This window comes from Botrytis deweyae (genome assembly GCF_014898535.1).
Source record: "Botrytis deweyae strain B1 chromosome Unknown BDEW_004, whole genome shotgun sequence".
Classification (NCBI taxonomy): domain Eukaryota; kingdom Fungi; phylum Ascomycota; class Leotiomycetes; order Helotiales; family Sclerotiniaceae; genus Botrytis; species Botrytis deweyae.
This window is the reverse complement of record NW_024066211.1, coordinates 1,218,148-1,241,743: the sequence shown is the minus strand read 5'-3', so window position 1 is coordinate 1,241,743 and position 23,596 is coordinate 1,218,148. Positions and strand designations below refer to the sequence as shown.

Below are 23,596 nucleotides of genomic sequence, written 5' to 3'. Positions count from 1 at the left end.
CCCATTTGAGAAATGTATATTATTACATCTAGGTGTCACTCAAGTCCTCATCAATGTCTTTTTGATTCATCTTCAAACTCTAATCCTGAGCATTGATTTTGATCGACCTTCGAACAGACTCAGGAGCTCCCCTGAGTTGTATATCAATCTCATAAATACCCAAATGTTTGACACGGTCTTTCTCTTCCGTCTCCTGAACAAATTTGATATCTTCCGGCCCAAATACAACCCGCTTTCCTTCCGAGTCCTGACCTAAGATGGTCTTCATCTTTGCGGCTATATCCGCGGTTGAGACCGATCCATAGATGGGAACCTTTTCTGGTTTCCCTGTACTATTCTTTGAAGCTGCAGCGGATATTGAAGAAGATGACGCTAGGGATGGTGAGACCTTCTTTACCGGTAGAGGAGCAACAGTAATGGCCGTCTCGAAGAAGTCTATATAAGGTGGTATCAAATCGGCTAAGATAGCTGTGGAGCGTTCGGGCTATTCACAATCAGTCAGCATTTCTTGTCTTTTAATTTGTGGAAAAATTGAAGGTAGACGGACGCTCAGCAATTCAAGCTCAACCACTTTCTTGATATTCAGTCGACGCTCTCCGCTGAGGAATTTCAATGCCTTCTTCTGATCTTGCACTGGCTCTATTCTGGCGGCTTTGCGCTTTCCAAAAGTACTATCAGGAAGAGCGACATTTTTCCTCGAACCAACTTGTTCAGATCCTGTAGGTGTCACATAAACAGCAAATCCTCTGCCATACAGTTTATTTCGCATCAATCCGGGGGGAACCTGAACAATTCTTCCTATACCAAAATTAGTCATTGGAGTTTTTCATGGCTTTCGGGTGCATGGAAACTTGCCCTTTCTGCCAATTCCTATGACAGGTTTCAGTAACTGAATTGTAACATTATGATCCTTTTCTTTTGCAAGCTTCTTCTTCCCTCGGACCTGCTGGCTGCCTGAGAATAGCAGTCCGTCGCCGAAACTACTAGTTGTCCGGCGTAGGCATGCTAGGCATGAAGGTACCCGCGATTGTAATAATGAAGCCATTGAAAGACAATGAGTTGAGAAGACCTCCAAATAATCGTCGTGAGTTCGAATCGCCAAAAATATTTGGTTTTGCTTACTTGACACCTCAGTTTAATTAATTCACCCCTCCACTAGCGTCGGAGTATCGGCATGAATAAAGACTGGGGTAACGACAAAGTGAAGTCTGTATTGCCAATATTTGGTTCGGTTGATATGGATAAGAGATTTCGGAATACCTTCGTTTCAAAAAGTATTTTCCTCAGATCATTCCATGACAGTCGAGCATTTTGTACTGCCTGCGGAGGAGGGATTTCAAGGAGTTGACACATAATCCATTGTTTTTACTGAGATCCGGAACAACTCTCGCAGCGGGGACTCGATCTTACTACACAGAACTCATAGGCTTCAACTCCTTATTTTCTTGAACACAGAAAGAAGTCGCCGAAACGGTTTAATTCGAAGGTGTGTTTTGTGATGGAACAGTGATTATTGAAATTTATTCCTTAGCCTTTCAACATCACCTCTTTCCTCATCACATTTTCTCCTCAACCTCATCTTTGATTCAACTCGTCCAGCGTCTTATCCGACCTCCCCCCGAAATTCCCGACGATCTTTAGTTTGACGAAAGCATGCCAGATAAACAATTCACAACTTTAACATATGCCGCGGGCGCCTCTCTAGCTGCAATTACACTCGTCTATGTATTTGCGCCAACCTTCCTAATGGACGAACAAAACTCGTCATCTAACACGAGGAAGAAAGGAGTGGTAGGCTTGGTCAATACTGCCAATGATTGTTTTATAAATTCAGTACTCCAGGCCCTTGCTGGTTTGGGCGACCTACGCATATATTTGATTCGGGAAACGCATAGAAGGGACTTGGATCATTCAGAGGTATACAGTCGAATTGTGGAGGACCCGGCGCGGCAGGGTTTACCAGCATGGAAAATCGAAGGTCTACAAAAGGGCTTAGTTACCACGGGACTGAAAGATATTTTGGACGCATTGAACGAGAGACCTTTATACAAGAAAACGATATCTGCTGGGCCATTTGTAACTGCACTGGAAGCGGCTTTTAAACAGAGGATTAGCCGGCAGCAACAGGACGCGCAGGAGTTTTTGCAAGTAGTGGCCGAGAGATTAAACGACGAGTATCATGCAGGTCACAGGGCGAGAAACCATGCAAGGGATTTGGAGGCTGCCACTGCAGAGTCGCACACTTCAAAAGAGGGAACCGTGAACGAAGAGTTGGGCCAGCTTAGTTTGAATGAGAGCACCCTGCCCGAGACCAGCTCTCCTGCGACAAAAGCGCCATCAGATTCTTCTCATAACTCAGAAAAGGCAAGCTCAACTTTGTCAAGGTCGCCCCAAGAAGGTGGAGAATTTAATAGTGAAGTTGACAAGGAAGATGGGTTCCCTTTCGAAGGTGGTTCTGAGTCACAAATTGAATGTTTAACCTGTGGTTTTAAACCAAGGCCTACACAGACAACATTCTGTTCCCTTACATTGACTGTTCCTCAGGCCACATCTACCACATTAAATGCATGCTTTGACGGAATGTTTAAAACGGAATATATTGAGGACTTCAAATGCGAGAAGTGTAGATTATTACATGCCTTGGAAACCTTCGAACAAGAATATTCTCAATCGAATTCTCAAAAATTTAAGGAGAAAACTCAAATAGCAATCGACAAACTAAAGGCTGCTATAGAGACAAACCCGGAAGAGGAGCTTCTCGATGTTGAACTACCAGATTCGAGATTTGCTCCGAAGCGAAAAATCGCCAAACATGTCCGTATTACCAAATTCCCAAAAGTCATGGCGATTCATCTGTCGAGGTCAATCTTCGACTCCAGCTCAACGACAATGAAGAATTCTGCCAAGGTGGCATTCCCTGAACAGCTCCCACTTGGAGGTTTATTGAACCGACGAAAGTACAAGCTTCTTAGTCTAGTCTGTCACAAGGGAAGCCACCATAGTGGACACTATGAATCTTTCCGGAGACAAAATATTGTTGCTCCATTTTCAACTCCAAATACTTTCCAGCCATCAGTGGCGTATGCCAGATCTTCAACGCACACCCCTTCATTACCCTCAACCCCTCAGACAAGCGCTACTCCAAGGGATGATGGTGACAACACTACCCTCTCATCGACCCCAGAATTACTGTCCTCAAAGACAGCCTCTACCACATCTCTTTCAAATATAAATGGGCGCCATTCGTTAGACTCTTCACTTAATAATAAACATCTTTCTGGCATTAATCCAACATCAGCTAGTTCCATTGCATCGTCGTCTAAGACAGCGGGTCCCACATCAGCTCCCCAAGATTCCGATACTGGTAGCATCCGCTCCTTTGGACGTTCGGCTCGGAAAACTCTGTCCAAAGTTTCCAGTACAATCAGTCGATCATCCCCCGCTTCATCCTCGCCGAACCTATCTCCATCCAATCCAGAAATCAGCCGGACATCTTTGACAGAAACAGTTCGTACTAAGCGGAAAAAGAAGACGGTTGAAAGATGGTGGAGAATTAGTGACGAAAAGATAAAAGAGAGCAAGACTAGTGAGGTTTTGGGCATGCAAAAGGAGGTTTACATGTTGTTTTACGAGCTAGAGCGGGGAGAGGAAGATTCATAAAAGCATTTTGGGGGGATGCGTTGCATGAAAACATGGGGTTTGGGTTGTATTTTGTATATTGATTGAATATGTATTTGATACCGGAAGCAGGTTTGGACTGAATAGATGAACATTAGGTAGTTTCAGCGAGAAAATATACTTTAAAGCGCTGGGAAATTATACCATGTATCCTGAGTAATATGATTATTTGCATTATAAAAGTACTTGACTATGGATGTCATAAATGACTACCGGCCAAACGCAGGTAGATATATAGCATATTAGTCGTCCAAAAAGAGTTTGTGGTTACTACTAGGTAGGTAGGTATCAATCGTCTAAATGGAGTAGTTACCGAACATCGAAATCTTTAGATTCACCGCCCTCAGATCTACCAAATCCACTTTCGAACCCAGTAATAAATTACCTACTTGCTTAATAAAATCGATTGCTTATACCTTCCGCGTGAATCAATTCTTTGCTGTTATAAAGTTCCCGTATTAACATATAAATACAATACAAATACAGCTACGGTTTATAAAGATTACCCGAGTTCACGCGCTCGCCCCTCCAAGCTCTAGAAAAACGCGCTCTTCGCGTTCTCATTCCACGAACTCCAAACCGCGATCGATACAGCACAATTGCATTGCAACAACACATCTCATGAACATGCGCGCAAATGGCTCCTGGCAAACAACCTCGATATGATAGCTCGCCTTCACCGCGCACGAGAGGAACTTTTCGCGCGAATAATAATGATAATGGGACTGATATATGGGGCAACAGAGCGAGGGGAGGGTCCGGAGATACTTGGATAAAGAAAATAATGGAAGACGATGAAAACAATGGGGAAGATGCGAGTGTAGATATCGAGGGTGTTACAAGAGATATTGGGAAGATGAGAGAGGAGGAAGCTAATGGGACGGGTAGAGGATGGGATACAGAACTTGAGTTTACGGCTCGAAGTGTGGATATTAATCGTAGCCCACGACTGAAAACGAATGGTATACCGAGCAGGATAGAGGAGATTATGGAGCAGGAGAGGAGTTTTGTTGAGGATGATGAGGAGGAAGAAGAACATGAAGAGGCAAATCATGCGAAGGTTCAAGAGAGGCCGGCGAGGAGAGGAAAGTCCGTTGATAACCTTGAAAGTCGTAAAACTTCGCGGCCAGTAGAGGATGAGAATGCGAAAAAGGAGACAGTGCACGCAAAATCGGAAGAACGGAGAGAGCGCGTGCGGAGAGAATTGGAAAAACGGCGTGCGGAACGGAGACCAATTACTTCGTATGAGAGTGAGGATAAGAAAATTCCTCAAGAAAGGCAGGAAGGAGCATTGCGGAATAGGTTGCCCCGGGAGCGAAGATCAAAAAGCGGCGACTTCTCGAAAAGCAATTCATTCCATGTCGACAATCATGTACGCAGCATGCGTAATGATAAAGAAAATGTTGTGCCGCAGGAAGAGAGACCATTATCCCGACTAGAAAGAAGGTTCCAAGGGGAAGATGGCTTGAAAGCAATACAGCGGGCCCGTGACAGCAGATCAAGAACCGATTACGACCAGAGGGTTCCAGAAACTACCGAACCACGGGTAAATTCTGAATCCAACCGTAGATCTCTAGAAAATACTGAACCACGGGTAAGGGCCGAATATAACCATAGAGCATCAGAAAATATTGAGCCACGATCTTTGGAACGACTTAAAGTCAACGACAAAACGGATAAGATGAACGAAAAAACAATACTTGAGCAAGAAGGAGAGAATATACGTGGGACGCCTATCACAGTATTTCCCGAAAATGAGAAACGTCTAAATGGAACGACTTCTAAACAAGAAGATTCCCTTCAGATCTTAAGGAATCTTTCTAAAGCCATTACGGGTACAAGTGGAAGCGGGAGAAATAGTCCCGGTAGGTTGGATAATAATCTTGAAACTCCGGTGTTGTCAGAAAGATCTCCCTACGAGCTTGAACAGGTCTCTGAGAGGCTTCCAAATTCCGCACCAACTCCACCTCCATCAGCGCCTATCAACCCTCTCCTATTGCCCACCCCAAAAGTCACAGGCGGTTGGATCGAAACCCCTGCGCCACCGCGAATGCGCACCAGCGGTAGAACACCCAAAGAACAACCTCAGATCAAAGAGGAACCTTCCTCGCCCCGCAGCCACAGTGAGCCTTCCAAAACTTCCCAGTCACAGTCGCGATCCCGTCCAACTCCAATAAACAGTGCCCCTACTATCTCCGCCGCTGCCGACCTCCAACGTATAGAAAAAGAAGCTCGAGTCGATGATTCCACTACAATCGATCGAGACTTCTCCCTATTTTTAAAGAACCAACTTACGTCTCCAAATTCTGAAACTGTAGAAATCAATCTCGATTTCGATGAAAATGGCCAACCACTTTCTCACGAAGAGAAAGAAAAAAAGTTGGAGGAACTTGCGTTCCTTCGTATGAATCGGAGTTTAAAACACACTACGAGTAGTATACGAGATGCGAGACATGGCATTGAAAGACTGGAACAGCAAGTCTCATCATCAGGTCCACATTCGCGCTCACCCAAAGAACTCGGCATCCCATCCCCAAAAAAACTCAGCATCTCATCCCCCAAAACATCATCTCGTCCTTTTTTCTTAGATGCTCCTCTAAACCCTGCCTTGAACCCAAATGTTCACTATCTCATGATACCCCTTCCCCGCCTCCGTCACCCTGGAACCAGAAAACTTACCTGGTTCGGATTACTATTTACAATCTTCATAACGTGGTTTGTAGCTGAATGGGCAATGTGTGAAACGTATTGTCATCCCAAATACTCAAATAAAGATGTTTGGCACCCTTCCGATCCGTTTTGGCCCTGGGCTATTCCAACCAAAATGGATCAGTGGACGGGTAAGGTAGTCAGTAGTGGAATAGGAGATGCGTGGGATTGGTGGAAGGGCTATGATGAGGAGATCAGGATTTGGAAGGAGAAGATGAAGAGGGAAGGAGTGAAGATACCTAAAGCTGTGGAGCTGGGAGATGATGAGGTGGTAGACGAAGTTGTGGAAGATCACGCGGGTAAATATGATGAAAGGAAAGGGGGAAGTAGCTGGTGGAGCTGGGATAATGATGAGATTGTGTAGCAATGCATTGGTATAGTTTAGCGTGCAAAACGTGCTTGGATCAGTTGATGGATATTTGGTGTTTAAAAAGATGGACAAATTCAAGATGGCGTTCAAGGGAAGTTTGATCCAGGGATTAGACATGCCATGTTGCATTGTTGGGATGGATACCTGACCTGGAATCCCCATAGTTGGATAGAGTCAGATGGTGTATGGCGCAGTGTTTGAGCTCGGTCAAGTTGGTGAGCTGGATGCCTTTTGGACAGGCCGAATGGAATGGAATACATATAAATTCCCTGCTAAAATTTTCGCAGATCTAAGATTCAAGTGAAAGGTGAAATGTGAAATGCATGTGAGGTGGGTAGAAGGATGAGTGATGTCAAATCCACGGGATTTTAGATACCTAGGTAGTTCTAGGGCTCGCATCAAACCTCTTTAGAAAGAATCTCTAATCTCTATCAAAGATCCATTTCAATGAAAGTTTATTTGCATCGCCCAAAGCATACGGGGCTTAGAAGCCACTAGTTGCTTGAATAATTTCCAGTGTTTCATCCGTCCGAGGCGGTAGAGATAACTCTGTAACTGCTTGAAAATCCTTACTAGAATTCAATTTGCCCAGGTTTAAGACCCGGTAGAGACTAGCGAGTGGAATCAGTGCGAATCTGTGTGTGGGTGTATTCTTGCCAATACCTATTTACTTCCAAACTATGCTGTACTGATAAATTTGCCACCGAGATCATTTCAACCTCGATTTTTGATTTGACAGCAGTTTCTATGTGTTCATTGGCATTGTTACCGCACGCACTTCCATTTGAAATTTAGATGGTCGGTTGACTAGATATGTATGGCTCCGAAAGGGCTTTATTTCCGCAGCTACCAGAGGCATCCACTGAGGCCGAAACTCTAATCACAACTGAGAGATTGAAGCTACAGATTCCGGAAGTAACAATATCAACAATGTGATATTCAAATTACTAGTCGAGAGTATTTGTTTCCCCCTGCGAGTAAGATGATTACTCCCAATTCCAGCCCACTGTTGCTACTTCCTGAGCGCCAGCATGTTGTTTGTCCATCTGAACGAATTCACTTCTTCCCTTGCAGCAAGTTCAACATTTCATACTGTCCTGTGGATCTCCCGTAATGGGTCTTCTCCACGTAGTTCTTGGCATAATCTACATCCCTAAAATTCGGGGTCTTCCCTTTTGCCTTCTCAATCTTATACTGCAATGCCGTAATCATTGTGCCCGTTCTCCCATGCCCATACCCACAATGAACGAGCGTGGGTACTTTTGCATTCAAATACTCTTGATAGGCCGTTTCCATCTGATCCAGAGACGGCGGAGTATAATCTGGCACGGGAAGATGTGTGTAGATGATTCGTGGATTGGCATTGGTCAATTCGGCTTCAATCTTGAGACAACTCGGTTCATCGCCGTTGAGACAAATCACGTGGCCGATCTTGTGTTTGTGCAAGAATGCAATGCCTTTTGCGTTGATGAACTGGGAAGGATCGCCTGGAGGAGAAATGTAGTTGGGAGAGGAAGAACGGTAAAGAGTGTAGGGACCGGGATATGCAGTTACGGGTTTCCAGCGGTGGAAACCGACGTTTTCGGCCTCGCTTGCGATGTCTTGGGCCATGACATCGCTCTCTGTGTGGGATTTGGTATTGGCGGCGGAGAGCATGTTTATTGCTTTGGAATCGTAAGTGAAACGAAGGACGTGGTACTATGGTATTCAGTATGGAGTGGGAGCAGTGTTTCTATATATTTTAATTGGAGACAGTACAAAGGGTAGAAGGAACATAGAAGACAGAAAGAACACAAACAAAGAAAATGGGTATATAGAGAACGAAAAGAATACAAAAAGTGAAAAGAACATAGAGACTGAGGAGAGTTAGATTTTGGAGAGTAGAGAGAATGTAGACGGTAAAGAGGGCAGAGGAATCAAAGCACTTGTCATCAACATCAAACAGGTTCAAATTCAATATCTTTCAAGAAGTTTTTTGAAATTCTTCAAAATTGACATAGCAGAATAAAGGATGTTTGTACTTATCATGATGAGTTAGAGTGAATAATGTAGCCTGATATCTATAGATAACGGTATTCTTCAGATATAACACCAGACGAATGTCTTTTGATGTAGTGTTGGACGTGCTTTTTTAGAAAACCTATCCTGGCAGAAATTAGAATTGAGCAATGCGGTTCAAAATTTCAAATAACATGTGAAGAATATAGATATGCAGGGTAAGTAGTTGATAATTGAGCATGAAGTTAATGTAGTGTCTCATTGACTCCTACGTGCATTTAAATAGAAGATCATAGCAGACAGTAATTAGATTATCAATTAGCCGAGTCGCCCCTATCCTTCAGGGAAGGAGATAAAATGAGGTTTCGAAGTGCTATCAATGTGTCTTACGTCAAAGTGTCTTTCTCCTATGGATCGAAACTATCAACTCGTTCAGAATTTTGTACATAGTGTTGGTAGGCAATTAGGGATGGGGTCGGATTAGATTGGGTTTTTGTTGGTAACCACGTTATCACCGTATAAATTATGTTAGTTGAACAACATCAAATTCCTTGTCTAAAATGGAATGCATGTTAAACTTGCAACTATGAACGCATATGACTCGGGATAACTCGAAGTAATGTAAAAGACACTGTTCACAAGAGCCCAAACCGTGTACGTGGGACCTCAGGCAACTTGCCAGAATTACGTATTAGTCTCATAAGAGCCTTCGATTTTCTAACACACATGACTTGTCTGGTGGAAGAAGAAAAAAGAGCCATGGTTCTGTATATAGCAATCAAGGTTGTAGAACGGAGATATCCACTATTTGCCCATTGGAAAGCGTGTTAGTCACAGGGCAGTCAAGTTATTGGAGGACATATTTGAATTAGATATCATATTGGCAGAATAACCATGGAACCTTTAAATGCGCCAGAAAAATTTATACATCAAGGTATTGACAATGTATGAGTACAACTCATACTCAACCGGCAGCAATTTCCTCTTCATCTTCCCATTCTCCTTTTTCTTCCATCTCCTCATTTAGCTCCATCTCTCCCTCCCCTTCTAGACCTTCACTATCCCACTCATCGACGTCCATTTCGTCATCATCTTCGTCTTCGTCGCCGCCTTTCTTGTTACCAGCCTTGGCCTTCTTTTTTCTCTCGACATTCTCCTTCTGAATCTTCTTACGGACTGCCTTTTCTTGTCTCCTCTTCTCCCAGACCTTGTCCATTTCCTTAACTTCTTCCTTCGATTTATGAATATACTCGTGCCACATAATTTTTCCGTCACACACGCCTTCCTCAACCTTTGTCATTCTTAGCTTCATCCTTGGTCCTAATTCCACCAATTTGATAGCCCGTTTTTCAGCACCGCTTCTGGCACCCTTGACTTGTCCATCGCGGGTCTTTTCTTTTTGGCGCTTGTTGAGAATCTTACGAGTGCGCGTCTCAACCACTTCAACCTCTGCGTCAGTGTCAACCTCACTTCCACTTGTATTATCTGTCATATATCCAGCCCCGTCTTCTCCAATCATGTAATCGGCAATATCTTCCAATTTTCCGAGGTTTGGTATTCCCTTTCTTGGATTTTTGGAATGTAGATATTGTTCGGCAGCGTTCAATCTTCGCAATGGCTTCGAGAGACCAATACGTTTGGTCGTGATTGCGTAATGACGAAGGTTAATGGTATATGTGCCATCATCTTCACCTTTAGTCGGCTCTCGATTGAGAAGCATAACTCTACGAATGGATGTTAAGGGTGTGACATTAGGAGAGATCGGTGGAAAAAGAGACTGGAAAATGGTGGTTGTGAGCGATTCGAGATGTTTGGGTATCTTATTTTCGGAACTCGATTCTGACGCAGGAGATATGAAATTATTCATCACAAGCTGATTTGGTCAGTTATTACCCAGTTGATTGATACAAGAGACTGTAGACGTACCAATGGAGGTGTTGTGTATTCTTTTCCACCACCTTTAGGATGCTTCAATGCCTTCCTCACATCTTTACATAGAGAGTATTTCTCTACGTTGAAATGTAATGTTGGACCTCTTGGTGTAAGAGCAAGTCGCATGTTTGTATTTCCGGCCTCTGATCTCGAGAACAACATGAGATGACTGACACCCAAAGGACCTGCCATTGTGAGATAATCTCTCAATTTGTTTGCTCTTCTCTCCTTCAATCTTGAGGCCGTATCTGGTTCCATCATCCGTCTAACATCCCTTACCAATTGACTAACACTTGGTCCGACTTCTCCTGCACCAGCTCGAATTACCATGCTTTTCGGGGATCGTGAAGCTTGGGAAGCAGGAGTTCCCTTTGCTCCAGCTGGGTTGTTGGCACCAACATGGGTGCGCTTCTTAGTACGTCTTCTCGCCATTTTTGTTGTTCTGAATTGTTTGATGTTATTTCTTTAGGACTTTCTCCTCGTAACATTTTCTTAAAGGTAGAAACTTTTTTGCGCGGCCAATCAGATAAGCGGATCCGATAAGGTCAAGCAGATAAAAATTATTTTCTCTAGCCTTCCTACTATCATTCTTAGCTCTTCACACTCAATCCATAACTTTAAAACCATAATCATCGAAAAGATTGCGCCAACATTGAGAATTCTATTGATTGAAGACTTTGGTTCAATACAATTCTACGCATTAGTATCTAGTCTGACGAAATAGCAATCATGTCTTCCGTGAAGCGGAGGAAGACCGATAAAAATCCATCTTTGGAGGGTGTGAAATCGAAGAAGACAAAAGAGTCGAAAAAAGGCTCCCCCACAGCTTCCCCAGAGTCAATTGAGGATGCTGCAGATAACAGAGTTATCGAAGAGACTGAGGAAGTTGAGGAAGATGAGGCCCCAAAGTCTTTTAAAGATTTGGTGCGTAATTAATTGTCTATTGCAATATCTCTTACTCACAATTTCAGGGTATCGTCGACTCATTATGCGAAGCATGCGACACTTTAGGATACAAGGCCCCAACTCCCATTCAGAGGGAATCCATACCACTCGCACTTCAAGGCAGAGATTTGATCGGTCTGGCAGAAACCGGCAGTGGAAAAACTGCTGCATTTGCTTTGCCAATTCTCCAAGCTCTACTCGATAAACCACAACCCCTCTTTGGATTAGTATTAGCACCAACTCGCGAACTCGCATATCAAATTTCCCAACAGTTCGAGGCTCTTGGGTCTGTTATAAGAGTGAAATGTGCTGTCATAGTTGGAGGAATGGATATGGTACCGCAATCAATTGCTTTGGGCAAAAAACCTCACATTATAGTTGCCACTCCTGGTCGCCTTCTCGATCATCTAGAAAATACAAAAGGCTTTTCATTACGGTCGCTCAAGTATTTGGTCATGGACGAGGCCGATCGACTACTTGACCTAGATTTCGGACCTATTCTCGACAAAATCCTGAAAGTTTTACCCCGAGAGCGACGAACATATCTCTTTTCCGCAACTATTAGTTCTAAAGTCGAAAGTCTTCAACGAGCAAGTTTGAAGGACCCATTACGAGTAAGCATCAGCAGCAACAAATACCAGACTGTCTCAACTCTCATTCAAAACTACATTTTCATACCACTAGTACACAAGGATACATACTTAATCTATCTCTTGAACGAGTTTGCAGGTCAATCCGCCATCATTTTTACACGGACAGTCAACGAGACGCAGAGAATAGCAATTCTGTTACGAACGCTTGGATTCGGAGCCATTCCGCTACATGGACAACTTTCACAATCTTCTCGCTTGGGTGCTTTAAATAAGTTCCGTGCAGGTTCAAGAGAAATTCTTGTTGCAACGGATGTCGCTGCTCGTGGTTTGGATATCCCCTCGGTTGATGTAGTGTTGAACTACGACATTTCACAGGACAGTAAAACATACATTCATAGAGTTGGACGTACTGCTCGTGCAGGAAAATCCGGACACGCAATTAGTTTTGTGACTCAATATGATTTGGAGATTTGGTTGCGTATTGAGGCAGCATTAGGAAAGAAGCAGGACGAATACCCGATGGTGAAGGATGAAGTTATGGTCTTCAAACCTAGGGTAGAAGAAGCTCAAAGACATGCTAGGAATGAGATGAAGAATTTACACGAAGATAGAGGTAAGAAGGGGGCAGTATTGAAAGGAAGAAGACCTGCGAATGGTGCTAAAAGAGGTCGCGATGAAATGGATAGAGAAGAAGGTTAGGAAGTGCACATATATGTGATTCTGGGAAAATAAAAGGTCCAATACTTAATATAATATTCAGTGTATTCCACATTTCTTGACTACCCTTTGAAGTATTTGCCATCTATTATTCCTGTATAATGCTTTGCCCTACAATGTCTCGAGATTGTGAAGTTTCCGTGAGCGTACATCTCGGGGATTGCGTTTGCCGAGCCGAGATGCGCCAAAAGTCTGGGGTAGCGGGGCAATAATAACAGTAAATGTCACTCAGAATCAAGCTCTGATCATCCTCCATTGTACATTGATTGTTATTATGACCACTTCGCTTTGTTCACGGTCGCTCCATAGAGCTTCCCGTGTGTTATGGCGTTCCAATGGCTTCACTCCAGCGATTAGGCACATCAGGCGCAGAGGATTAGCAGATGCTTCGACAAATGATATGACACTGCCTCTGAAAGGGTACAAAGTATTGGATATGACTCGAGTGCTTGCAGGTGTAAGTCCAAAAATCAAAAGTTACATAAGGCTTCCCTGACCATTAACAGCCATACTGCACACAAATATTAGGAGATCTTGGGTATGATTTGCCATCCCTCATGTCGTTATCTAAGCTCATAAATATAGTGCAGAAGTAATTAAAGTCGAGCATCCGACGAAAGGTGATGATACTAGACACTGGGGACCTCCCTATGCAAAATACTTGGATGGATCAGGGAAGGAAGGGCCTGGAGAAAGTGCATACTTTTTTGCTGTAGATTGACCTCATATTCCAATACACCGCAAGTTTCACAGCTCACCAATTACCAGGTTAACCGGAACAAGAAGTCCCTCGGATTGTCGTTTAAACATCCATCGGCAGTTAAAGTCCTCCATAAACTCGCTGCAGAAAGTGATATTCTTGTTGAGAACTATCTACCAGGTTCACTGAAGAAATATGGAATGGACTACGAAACACTGCGAGAGATAAATCCACGACTGATATACGCTTCTATCACCGGCTATGGCCAAACTGGTCCATATCGAAACCGAGCCGGATACGATGTTATGGTTGAAGCTGAGATGGGATTGATGCACATCACTGGAAGTAGGGACGGACCTCCAGTGAAAGTGGGGGTTGCCGTAACGGATTTGACGACTGGCTTGTATACTAGTAACAGTATTATGGCTGCTTTACTGGCAAGAGGAAAAACAGGACGGGGGCAGCACATTGATGTTGCTCTATCAGATTGTCAAGTTGCCACATTATCGAATCTGGCGAGTTCGTGTTTGATAAGTGGAGAAAAGGATGAAGGGAGATGGGGGACTGCTCATCGTAAGTGATTCCAACTCTTGTTGAGAACTTTATCTAATAACAGTGCTAGCATCTATCGTACCATATCGTTCGTACAAAACAAAAGATGGTGATATCCTGTTCGGTGGAGGAAATGATAGATTGTTTGGACTCCTATGCAATGGGCTTGGACGCCCAGAGTGGAAAGAGGACCCACGATTTGTCATTAACACAGCAAGAGTTGCCCATCGAGCAGAGTTAGACAGCTCTATAGAGAAAATCACTCAAGACAAAACTACCAAAGAATGGCTGGATATTTTTGAGGGATCCGGGCTACCTTATGCAGCTATCAATGATGTCCAAGGAACATTGAATCATGAGCACGTGTTAGCAAGGGATATGGTAAAAGAGATGGATCACGAATATTGTGGTCCAATTAAGATGGTTAACACTCCGGTGAAATACAGTGAGAGCAAGCCAAGTATACGAACAGTACCTCCTATGCTAGGACAACACACAGATGAGATTCTTAGAGATATCTTAGGGATGGATGAATCTGATATTGAAGCATTGAAGGCCGAAGGAGCTGTAAAATAGAATTATATAGATGTCTTGGGCATTCAAATGCTATAGTTGCCCTCTACAGATGTCGTTGGGTCTTGTTGCTCTTCAACACGCAAGGCATTAGGCTAATTTATAAGGAGTCCAATGCGATTTAACCTCATCACATGATTTTTAAACATGTGATTGCCAGTTTATTCATCACCAGACCACTTTTTGTACTCTCTCATAACGACATCTACAAGTACTTCCTAGAGCATCAACTCCTACCCTTTTCGACCGGCTGAAGCTGTATGTTCAGAAGCTCCGTCATAATTATATTTTGCTGGGATCTATCAGTGCGCGTGCCGACACGTCCAGTACATCAATTGTTTTTGGCCCTTACCATTAATAATATCACGGCTTTCAATTAAGTCAATTGACTTCGGTCAATCAATATTATACTCTTTCAATCTAGCTCATTAATTCTAGATATTCATCACGCTTGCTGCGGAACGGTAGCTTTGTTAATTCTCGCCGGCGCAAATATCATTGCCTCCACTGAATATCAAGCAACCACGTCAGACATGGACGCGCCAAATAATGCTCCAGCTTCTGCAAATGGATCAAATGATACAACCACGGGCGAATCGTCCCCTCCCAAATATGTTCCTCAATTCTCTGCCGCGACCGAAATGATTCTTCAACGTATGAGAGCAGGATTATCTGGCGGGCTGTCCAGTATTGGCATTACAGGGACACCACCGGGCTATGAAGAAATGCGCAGGAACGTTATGTCGGGGATGAAAACTACGCAGAATATGGAAATAACTACACCACCACCAAGATATCAAACTAGCAAAAAGTCGACGCCCAAGTCTAGTGCCACACCTAGAACACCCAAAATTGAGACTCCGACTGTATCATCCAATAGTGCAGGAACCAAAAAGAAGCGAAAAGGACTCAAGACTGGACAAAAGCGTAAAAGAGTCAAGGATGATAGTGAAAGCGCGGACGAATCTGAAGCTTTGAGTGGTCTAGGCGGAGATTCGGACTCGGATGATTCGAGCAGTGCGATGGAAATGCCAAAAATTACACAAAGCGGAAGACAAATAGTGAAGCCGACTCAATTTGTACCTACCTTGCCTGAGACGAGCTCGCGGAAACGATCGTCTGCATCAACAAATAAACGAACCCAAAATCAAGAACAAGCATTATGCAAGAGATGCGGTAGGGGCAATAGTCCTCAGAACAATATGATAGTCTTTTGCGATGGGTGTAATCTAGGGTGGCATCAAATGTGCCATGACCCTATAGTTTCAGAAGAAGAGGTGAAGGATGAACAGGCACCGTGGTATTGTAATGATTGCGCGAGGAAGAGGGGTATTAGACCGGCACCATCTAAGACTGACGGTGTTAGCTGGGCCGGCAAAACACTTGACCAGGTATTTGTTTTACTTTGCTTTCGTACTCTAAACGTACCAGCTAACAGTCTTTGCAGAGAAGGACATACCTAGCCTTACTGCCTCATCCCCAGCTAGTAGAGCTTCTCATTAAAGCCTCCATTCTGCACCCAGATATGCCTATATTCCCCGCCAATACTCCGCCCCTCCAACCCCGCCAATCACAGAATTCATCTCGCCCCACAACCAATCACATCACACAACCATTTCCTCCCTCCGCTACCTCCACAGCGGGTCTTTTCTCTCGTGCAGAATCAAACCCCAACGCACCAATGAACTTTATTCGCAAAGTAGCCCCCAATTCCACAGCCTCTAATATCACTCCTTCGCCAATGTTTACCTCGTCATTCCCTCCGGCTCCAGCTTTGACTCATGCTTCTTCCGCTCCACCAACACTACCTCCACAGTCTTCGTCAAACATGGAGTCAGATGGAAATACAAATGGGATGGGCAATGGACAGGAAGTGTCTCAGGAAAGCAGAGAGTCCACACCAAATAGTCCACCATATCCAAAAGCTGGGACAGGGCTTATGAGCAAATTAGGCCCGGATGATGAGGATATAGAGTGGTTGGTTGATAATGATGATTACGAGGCTTTTAGTCATACAGTCTATGATGATCCTGGTGAAAGGGATTCTGGGGGTATATGAAGAAGGACTGTGTATAATTGATAAAGAAAGAAGCTGAAAAGTATAATCAAGAAGACAGGAGTTAACAGTAGGTTTTTCTGAGGATCCATAGGTCTTCGCGGGAAAAGCTCCTATGGATAGATAGGTATATTCTGAGCTGGCTTGGTGTGTAGCTGCTTGTGCTGCATTTATTGCTCGCGTCGCAAAGATATGTACATTATATTCCCGATTGGGTATTGCTAGCAATGTATATACATATACATTTGTCATTTGTCATTGTGTATTTGGGCAACAAAAGAGAGATCGCTTCAAACTATGATTGCTTAGATGCTTCAAGGATTCATTTCTAGTTCAACATTTGGGAAAGGTGATTCAGATTTGGTGATATGATATTCATGGGCTAATCTTTGTTGAATGAATGCAAGTCATGGTTTTCTTAATTCATGTCGATGCTTCTGGTGTCTTACTTTCATGATAGGATGTGTTGCTATGAGTTGGGACGGAGCTGAAGATGTGGACATGATCTTCCGCTGAGTTCATTCATCCTGGAAGGTCAGATGGTAAGCTTTTGACACATTTCGCTATTCATGTTTCGAGCATGTTGAGGTGAGATACAATGCTGCGATATAGTGACTCAACTCACTCCGGGGGGGAGCGTAGATAGAGACGATGAGGAAAAGAGAAGGCGACGGACGGGGTCGAATGGACAATTTAGTTCGGATAGAAAAGGGGGGAAAGAGGAAGTCAGATCTTTCCAAGTGCACTACTCCTTTGAGAAAGAAATTATGATGAGAAGTTTGAATCGCTGATGAATGACGTTGTGTGATTAGTAAGCATGAAATCTCAATTACCACCAGAAGCCAATGCGTACAACTTCCCTGTCCATCTAGCGGTTTATCATATCCTACCCCAAGCTGCTTCAATGCTCAAGTAGAAGCTTCTGTGAACGATTTGCCTGCTCAAGCGACGGAAGTATGATGGTACAACCTTCCGTCGTCAATAAAATTCGATCCCTCTTTACCAAACAGCAGTCTGCGCCAAATTTCCAGGTTCTGTCTGATCTACATCTGGAATTGTGCTCACAATATCACACGTTTTCGATCGCACCTGTGGCACCCTATCTCATTTTAGCGGGAGATATTGGGCGTCTTATTGATTATGAGGGCTACCTAGCATTTCTTGCAAAGCAGACCGCGCAATTCGAAAAGGTTTTCCTAGTTCTTGGAAATCACGAGTTTTACCACCTCTCACACAATAGCGCTTTGGAACAAGCCCAAAGACTCGAGAATGAAGCAGTCTTGAACGGTAAACTAGTTTTGTGTCATCAGAAACGATGGGACATTGACCTTGGGGATTCACAGACCACAATCCTGGGTTGTACACTTTGGTCTAAAATCGATGGTGGCGCAAGAGAGGCAGTTCAAACGAGAATAAAAGATCTCCAAAAGATAGATGAATGGTCGATTGATGATCATAACACTGCACATATATCTGATCTGACATGGCTTTTCAACCAAGTTAGGAACATTCAGAACCAAAACAAATATAGGGCCGAGGGAGAACCGGGAAGGAAGATATTGGTGGTCACACATCATGCGCCAACGATAGTTGGTACATCTAGTCCAAAGAACTCTAATAATCCTTGGGGTTCAGCATTTGCTACTGAGCTTCTTGGGGATTCAAGTATGAGCTGGGTTGATGTTAAAGTATGGGTTTTTGGACATACACATTTTACAACGGACTTTGAGAAAGATGGTATACGAGTCTTGAGCAACCAGAGAGGTTATGTACCTCCAGGAAATGAACGAAAGAAAGATGAGAAATTTGAGGAAACCGCGTTTGATCCGAAGAGAGTATTCGGTATCTAAACACATTCTTAATTCTACTGGGGCTGATACATTCTCCACGAAGGATATCGAACGAGAGATAACTGAAGATCATCTTCGGCATTCGAGTTGGACTTTCTCTACAATAAATTTGATTATTTCTCTCGATAGCCCTCGGAATCTCCAATCTCGACCTGTTGAAGATATCAAAACTCTTCTTGAACTTCCCGAATATTGAATTATTCGTACAGTCTTTCTCGCATTTTGGCAAGCTTTTCATCATTCTTAATTGGTAACGTCGTTCTTTTGGACTAAGCATATCGTACCTTCCCCTTGGAAGTTTGGTGCCAGCAACCTACCTTAACCTTACTCCACTTCCCCGATTTCTCGCCTTCTCGCCTTCCTTTTCGATTTAATATCAATGATACCTTGCTCGTGGTTGCAGATCGAACAGGATTTTCCTCTCTCAAACTTCATATTTCCATGCACAAATAATATTCTAGAAGCTTCACTTCTTAACCCGAGACTCACAATTACTTGCAAATATGGACTGGCCAGACATTATACTCCAAGGGTGTGCTATGATCGGACTCCAAGTCTACTCTTGGAATTCCTGGAGAATCTTCATCAACCATGCAGTTGTTTCTGCTCCGAGTTGGGGCGTTTCCAGACTTACAATTGGGCTGCTAGCTGCCGCTTCCATACTGGAACAGGTATGTCTTCACAACTCTCATTGTCTGTATTTGCTGTGCGCTTTAATATGCTGAAGAATGGTTAGATCATTGGGATGATTGTGTTTCTCTACAAATACCACGATAACAAATCTTTGGCATTCGAAAACATCGTTTCGTCTTCCATTATCAATGTTTTCGCTGCCTTTTTGATCGCTTTTGACTACCACAGGAACGAAGATGTCAAGCCGTTCCACCTTGAAAGTGCGAAATTATTTGTAGTTGTATCTTATGCAGCTTTTGTGGTCGTGGGTGTTCCTACTTTGACTGCGTTCGTTGTGATACCAACTCCAGTAATGTGCGGTTTTATTGTTAGTCACATAATCATATGTGCTTTCTTGGGTTTTGGTAAGAGCACCGATGAACGCGGCCCTATTCTGGGGGTACAGTGGTCGTTTGAAAAGGATTTGGACAAAAATCCATCTAGAGTGAAGCCAATTTCAACTGCTTCTCTGCATTCTCTTAAAGACAAGTCAGACCCTGTAAGCCCCAGTCTCAATGTCCGTACCAATTATAATTTTGGCTAATTTGAACCAGAATGATCATGATAGAGCTGGATCAGAAGATTCGGTCATCATTATTCCACCTGACCCCAAATTTTCAAGCACAAATTCAGAACCAGAACCCCAAATCTTGGGGATAAATATGGCCTGGACGATATCAAGTCTTGTGTTGCATTTTGCTTGTACGATTGTATTGTCAAGGAACATTCAACATCTGGATCTGACCGCTTCTAAAAGAGATGTGACCACAATTTGTCTTCTCCTTGCCACACGGAACATATTATCATGTCACCTTATTACTTTCGCAGCGAAGAAGAGCGGCGATGTTGGGAGTGCCGTAGAGAATATGGTCCCTTTCAATGCTTGGCTTTACTTAATGGTTCGAGAGTGTGCAGCTCAGAACCAAAAAGTTTCTACAGGCACTCTGAATTGGACAGAGCTCGCCGTCTTCATCCTTCTGGGCAGTGTATATCAACCAGCTACGGTGCGTTATCCAGGGGGGTGGCTGGCGGCAATTTTAATGCTCGTGCATTGGTTGGGCTTTTTAAAGTCTAGCATTCGTGCAGCTTCATTAGGGACAGTTACAGAAAATTAGTAGCTTCTCATACGATGACTGCATTTCAACCACATAGGAAGAATGAATTCAAGGTCTCAGCTCAAAGATTATATGGTAATTATCAACTTTGCGCAAAGGTGTTTGGTGTAGAGAAGCGAAAAGGGAGGCGTTAGCGTCGAATAGGGTTCAAATCGTGCCGTCATCTGAGCATTGGTATTACACACGTATATGAGCTCTTACGAGCTTTAAGCAACAGGCCATCAAATGTAAACATTAATAAATTTCATTAACTTTATTTAATTTATATATCAAGTAACCACCGTCTCCATGGTATCAAAGTATGCACGCAACACCCTTATATCCACAAAAGCAGACCACCATCCACCCCACGGAAATGCATGATTATCCAAACACCTCCCAATGCCCATAATATCCCAAAAACGCCCAATATACTTAATACACTTATACACAACCCAGAAAATTCCCACCTTTTAAAATGCCTTCCTTTGTCTAATAGCTCCTAGACCCACATCATCATAAAGGCGGCCGATCATAATATACATCAAACTCCTGTTTGACCCGAATGCCATCTCTCGCTTGCCCCCCTTGACTCTTTTTACTTTCCTCGGGACTCATCTGCATGTGTCCCACATGCATATTAGCTATGTGCACACGCTCGGGCGCCCGAAATGGTTGTTTAAAAACGGGCGCTTTGAAGATCCGCTCGCGAGACGAAGAGCGGAGTTTTGAGAGACCGAGACCAAAACGTCCCTCGGCTTGCTCTAAAAATTGACGGTCCGGATCGCGTTCTTGGGGGTGAGGGGAGTGAGAGGGGGCCAAGGAAGATTGGGAGTGTGGGTCCGATTGAGATGAGGGAGGAGGAGGAGAGACATCTCTTCGTCCGAGAAATAAACCGGCGTCGGAGCCTAGTCGCTTGAATCGACCCTGCATTCCTCGGAATCCGTCGCCGATGCCGTGGTAGCGCCCTCCGGTACTTCCGTTTCCGTTTTCGCTACCGCTGCTGGTCTCGCTGGTTTGCTGGAGCTCGATATCGTCGTGTAAGGTTCGGGCGTGGTCTTCGGGGGAGTTAAGACCGTCTTTTTGATCTTGCGGCATGTTTCGCGAGGGGTGGAGTATTATGTTGAAGAGGGGTCGACAGGCGGGGAGACAAGCCGCAATGATATACATGCTCGTTTCAAGGATAGTATATAAGGCAAGATCGACGGCTGCGCGGGGAGTATCTGGGAATAAGGATTGGTTCGCGAAAGAGACGAAACGGAGGATAGATGTGGCGAGACCGCTTGGGGAATGTTAGTTGGGCTTTCGAGGAGGGGAAAGAGATTTATGTACCTTGATCCGGTGAGGAGGGTAACGCCCAGCCCGATCTTCACCTTCCTCGTCATGTTGAGTCTGAAAATAAATGGTAATGGTAGTAGTAACATAACGATATCGGTAATGACATTCGGTAAACTAGCATATAAAAATAGCTTTTCGATATCAAAATGACATTTTCCTCCCACGATTGTTTTGTCCCAGAAATAATCAACGGGTGTGCATTGGAAGAGCATCATCATGAATAAAATAGTGGATGATATGACGAGGATGTAGATCACAAAGTAGGTTATCATGCGGTAGAATGGAACCGTGAAGATACGGAGATACATGGCGAGGATGGAGAGTTTGGGAAAGGTGACAGCGATGGCGTAGGTGGCGGGGAAGAACATTAAGAGTTTGTAGAGGGCGAGGAGTTTTGAGGGAGCGCTCAGCTCAATAGCTTCAATATGGTGGCCTACTCCGCAGTAATTTATTCCGACTATAAAATGCGATTGTTAGACATAAATCCGGTAGAATGTGAAGATGTTTGAGACATAAAATTACACACGTACCGAGACCCTGAGCAGCAAGCAACACGGAAAATATCAAGGCTGGCATCATAAGAAAATCATCCCAACCCCGCGGTGTGTTGTGAAGCCACCTGGAAACAAATCTCGCAAAGACGAAGAATATATTTAATATAATACAAGCGATACAAGTAACGACGAGTTTGTGTCCGTTATAATTTTCCAGATATCCGGGCGGAAATTGTGCTGCGGCGGCTTGTGCATCCATCGTGTCTATTATTTATATATTTCCGAAGTCTTCTGAGGGATCCCTTATTATGTACAACTGTTTGCCGAATACCCTTTGACTGAAAGGAGCCGAGGAAATAATCAAAATTGAACGGATGGATGCTTCTTATCGTTCATCAGTCGATTCGATCACTAGATTTCGCTCTGTCTGCTCAATTTCACCTGCCCACTGTTGAGAATATTATTCGAAGCATTTCTGAATTAACCAACAAACAAACAAAAAAATATAGAGAAAAGGATGCGGTGAGATAGTTTGCAAAAGCGTAAAAAGAGAGCACAAAAAAAGAGTAGCATCAGGAAATATCGAGATAGATATGAATCTTCTCCAACACGTATGTAGACCGCAATTGCCAACCGGAAGGACCGAAAGAAAACAAGCAGACCCTCAAAAATACTCTATCTTCGCCCGAGCAAATCGAACTGGTCTGATCCTCCAAATTTCAAATGGCACAACAGGTATCTGCATCTCCATAATCTTGCGGACATGCCATTGGTTCGATTAACCCTGGCGCGTCCCCCCATGTCCTCCTCGTAGCTCCCATACTACACCACTACGGAGGCTGCACACACCCAACTTCCCCATTTTCCCTACTGCCACTCTCCACTATCTCATGCTGAACAAGGAAGCTCTGAACAAGCGCATAGCGTAAGCTGGAAGCTGGAAGCTGTGTTGCCAGGGCAAGTGGCTAGTGCCTACGGGTCTGAATTGTAAGCGATGTCACATATGCGCCGCAGGGTCGCAGCCTTGCAGGAATACGGTTGTGGTTGCGTTTGCATGGGCAATGAGGGCCAACAGCGTTTAGATTGGTTGATGATTTTGTGCAAATGCCTGGTCGATAATGCTGCTGTGTGGCAATGCTGTTGAAGAAAGTTGGTCTTGAAGATATGATGTGGGAGCTGAAAATGAATGGCGCAATGGCATTAAATAGGGGGCCCAGGTCAATATTCAAAAGTCAGTGCTAGAAACTCAAATCTTGGACCATCTATGATTTGCCAACCCCTTGACCAAATCGAATCAATGATTGCTTCTTTGCATACGGGACGGA

At 43.9% G+C, this 23,596-nt stretch overlaps 11 protein-coding genes across 11 annotated transcripts; 7 read left to right on the top strand and 4 right to left on the bottom strand.

The window, feature by feature from the left end:
• Nucleotides 1-79: 79 nt before the first annotated feature.
• EAE98_002380 (uncharacterized protein) lies at nt 80-1,045 on the bottom strand (the record flags this gene model as incomplete). Its single annotated transcript, XM_038950000.1, has 3 exons — nt 80-484; nt 548-794; nt 852-1,045. The coding sequence occupies 3 exons, from the start codon at nt 1,043-1,045 to the stop codon at nt 80-82; spliced, it is 846 nt and encodes a 281-aa protein (XP_038813739.1).
• Nucleotides 1,046-1,653: 608 nt separating this feature from the next.
• EAE98_002379 (uncharacterized protein) lies at nt 1,654-3,660 on the top strand (the record flags this gene model as incomplete). The annotated part of the gene is made up of 1 exon (XM_038949999.1): nt 1,654-3,660. The coding sequence occupies one exon, from the start codon at nt 1,654-1,656 to the stop codon at nt 3,658-3,660; it is 2,007 nt and encodes a 668-aa protein (XP_038813738.1).
• A 655-nt stretch (nt 3,661-4,315) lies between these two features.
• Nucleotides 4,316-6,751, top strand: EAE98_002378 (uncharacterized protein; the record flags this gene model as incomplete). Its single annotated transcript, XM_038949998.1, has 1 exon — nt 4,316-6,751. The coding sequence occupies one exon, from the start codon at nt 4,316-4,318 to the stop codon at nt 6,749-6,751; it is 2,436 nt and encodes an 811-aa protein (XP_038813737.1).
• A 1,062-nt stretch (nt 6,752-7,813) lies between these two features.
• EAE98_002377 (uncharacterized protein) lies at nt 7,814-8,413 on the bottom strand (the record flags this gene model as incomplete). Its single annotated transcript, XM_038949997.1, has 1 exon — nt 7,814-8,413. One exon carries the CDS (start codon nt 8,411-8,413, stop codon nt 7,814-7,816), a length of 600 nt encoding a protein of 199 aa, XP_038813736.1.
• A 1,306-nt stretch (nt 8,414-9,719) lies between these two features.
• EAE98_002376 (uncharacterized protein) lies at nt 9,720-11,119 on the bottom strand (the record flags this gene model as incomplete). The annotated part of the gene is made up of 2 exons (XM_038949996.1): nt 9,720-10,628; nt 10,682-11,119. 2 exons carry the CDS (start codon nt 11,117-11,119, stop codon nt 9,720-9,722), a joined length of 1,347 nt encoding a protein of 448 aa, XP_038813735.1.
• A 297-nt stretch (nt 11,120-11,416) lies between these two features.
• On the top strand, nt 11,417-12,924 carry EAE98_002375 (uncharacterized protein; the record flags this gene model as incomplete). The annotated part of the gene is made up of 2 exons (XM_038949995.1): nt 11,417-11,611; nt 11,659-12,924. The coding sequence occupies 2 exons, from the start codon at nt 11,417-11,419 to the stop codon at nt 12,922-12,924; spliced, it is 1,461 nt and encodes a 486-aa protein (XP_038813734.1).
• Nucleotides 12,925-13,216: 292 nt separating this feature from the next.
• On the top strand, nt 13,217-14,770 carry EAE98_002374 (uncharacterized protein; the record flags this gene model as incomplete). The annotated part of the gene is made up of 5 exons (XM_038949994.1): nt 13,217-13,399; nt 13,449-13,480; nt 13,528-13,654; nt 13,711-14,215; nt 14,265-14,770. 5 exons carry the CDS (start codon nt 13,217-13,219, stop codon nt 14,768-14,770), a joined length of 1,353 nt encoding a protein of 450 aa, XP_038813733.1.
• Nucleotides 14,771-14,990: 220 nt separating this feature from the next.
• On the top strand, nt 14,991-17,524 carry EAE98_002373 (uncharacterized protein). Its single transcript, XM_038949993.1, has 2 exons — nt 14,991-16,158; nt 16,215-17,524. The coding sequence occupies exons 1-2, from the start codon at nt 15,301-15,303 to the stop codon at nt 16,824-16,826; spliced, it is 1,470 nt and encodes a 489-aa protein (XP_038813732.1). The 5' UTR covers nt 14,991-15,300; the 3' UTR covers nt 16,827-17,524.
• Nucleotides 17,525-17,779: 255 nt separating this feature from the next.
• EAE98_002372 (uncharacterized protein) lies at nt 17,780-18,673 on the top strand (the record flags this gene model as incomplete). Its single annotated transcript, XM_038949992.1, has 1 exon — nt 17,780-18,673. One exon carries the CDS (start codon nt 17,780-17,782, stop codon nt 18,671-18,673), a length of 894 nt encoding a protein of 297 aa, XP_038813731.1.
• Nucleotides 18,674-19,176: 503 nt separating this feature from the next.
• On the top strand, nt 19,177-20,689 carry EAE98_002371 (uncharacterized protein; the record flags this gene model as incomplete). The annotated part of the gene is made up of 3 exons (XM_038949991.1): nt 19,177-19,344; nt 19,410-19,844; nt 19,900-20,689. The coding sequence occupies 3 exons, from the start codon at nt 19,177-19,179 to the stop codon at nt 20,458-20,460; spliced, it is 1,164 nt and encodes a 387-aa protein (XP_038813730.1). The 3' UTR covers nt 20,461-20,689.
• A 266-nt stretch (nt 20,690-20,955) lies between these two features.
• EAE98_002370 (uncharacterized protein) lies at nt 20,956-22,530 on the bottom strand (the record flags this gene model as incomplete). Its single annotated transcript, XM_038949990.1, has 3 exons — nt 20,956-21,721; nt 21,772-22,234; nt 22,308-22,530. 3 exons carry the CDS (start codon nt 22,528-22,530, stop codon nt 20,956-20,958), a joined length of 1,452 nt encoding a protein of 483 aa, XP_038813729.1.
• Between the last annotated feature and the right edge of the window lie 1,066 nt (nt 22,531-23,596).

Bases quoted from the DNA above. Each gene is read 5' to 3' on its own strand.
- EAE98_002373 (XM_038949993.1), top strand. From the start codon at position 15,301: ATGGACGCGCCAAATAATGCTCCAGCTTCTGCAAATGGATCAAATGAT. The intron at 16,159-16,214 runs GTATTTGTTTTA...CAGTCTTTGCAG, and splicing joins CCGGCAAAACACTTGACCAG to AGAAGGACATACCTAGCCTT.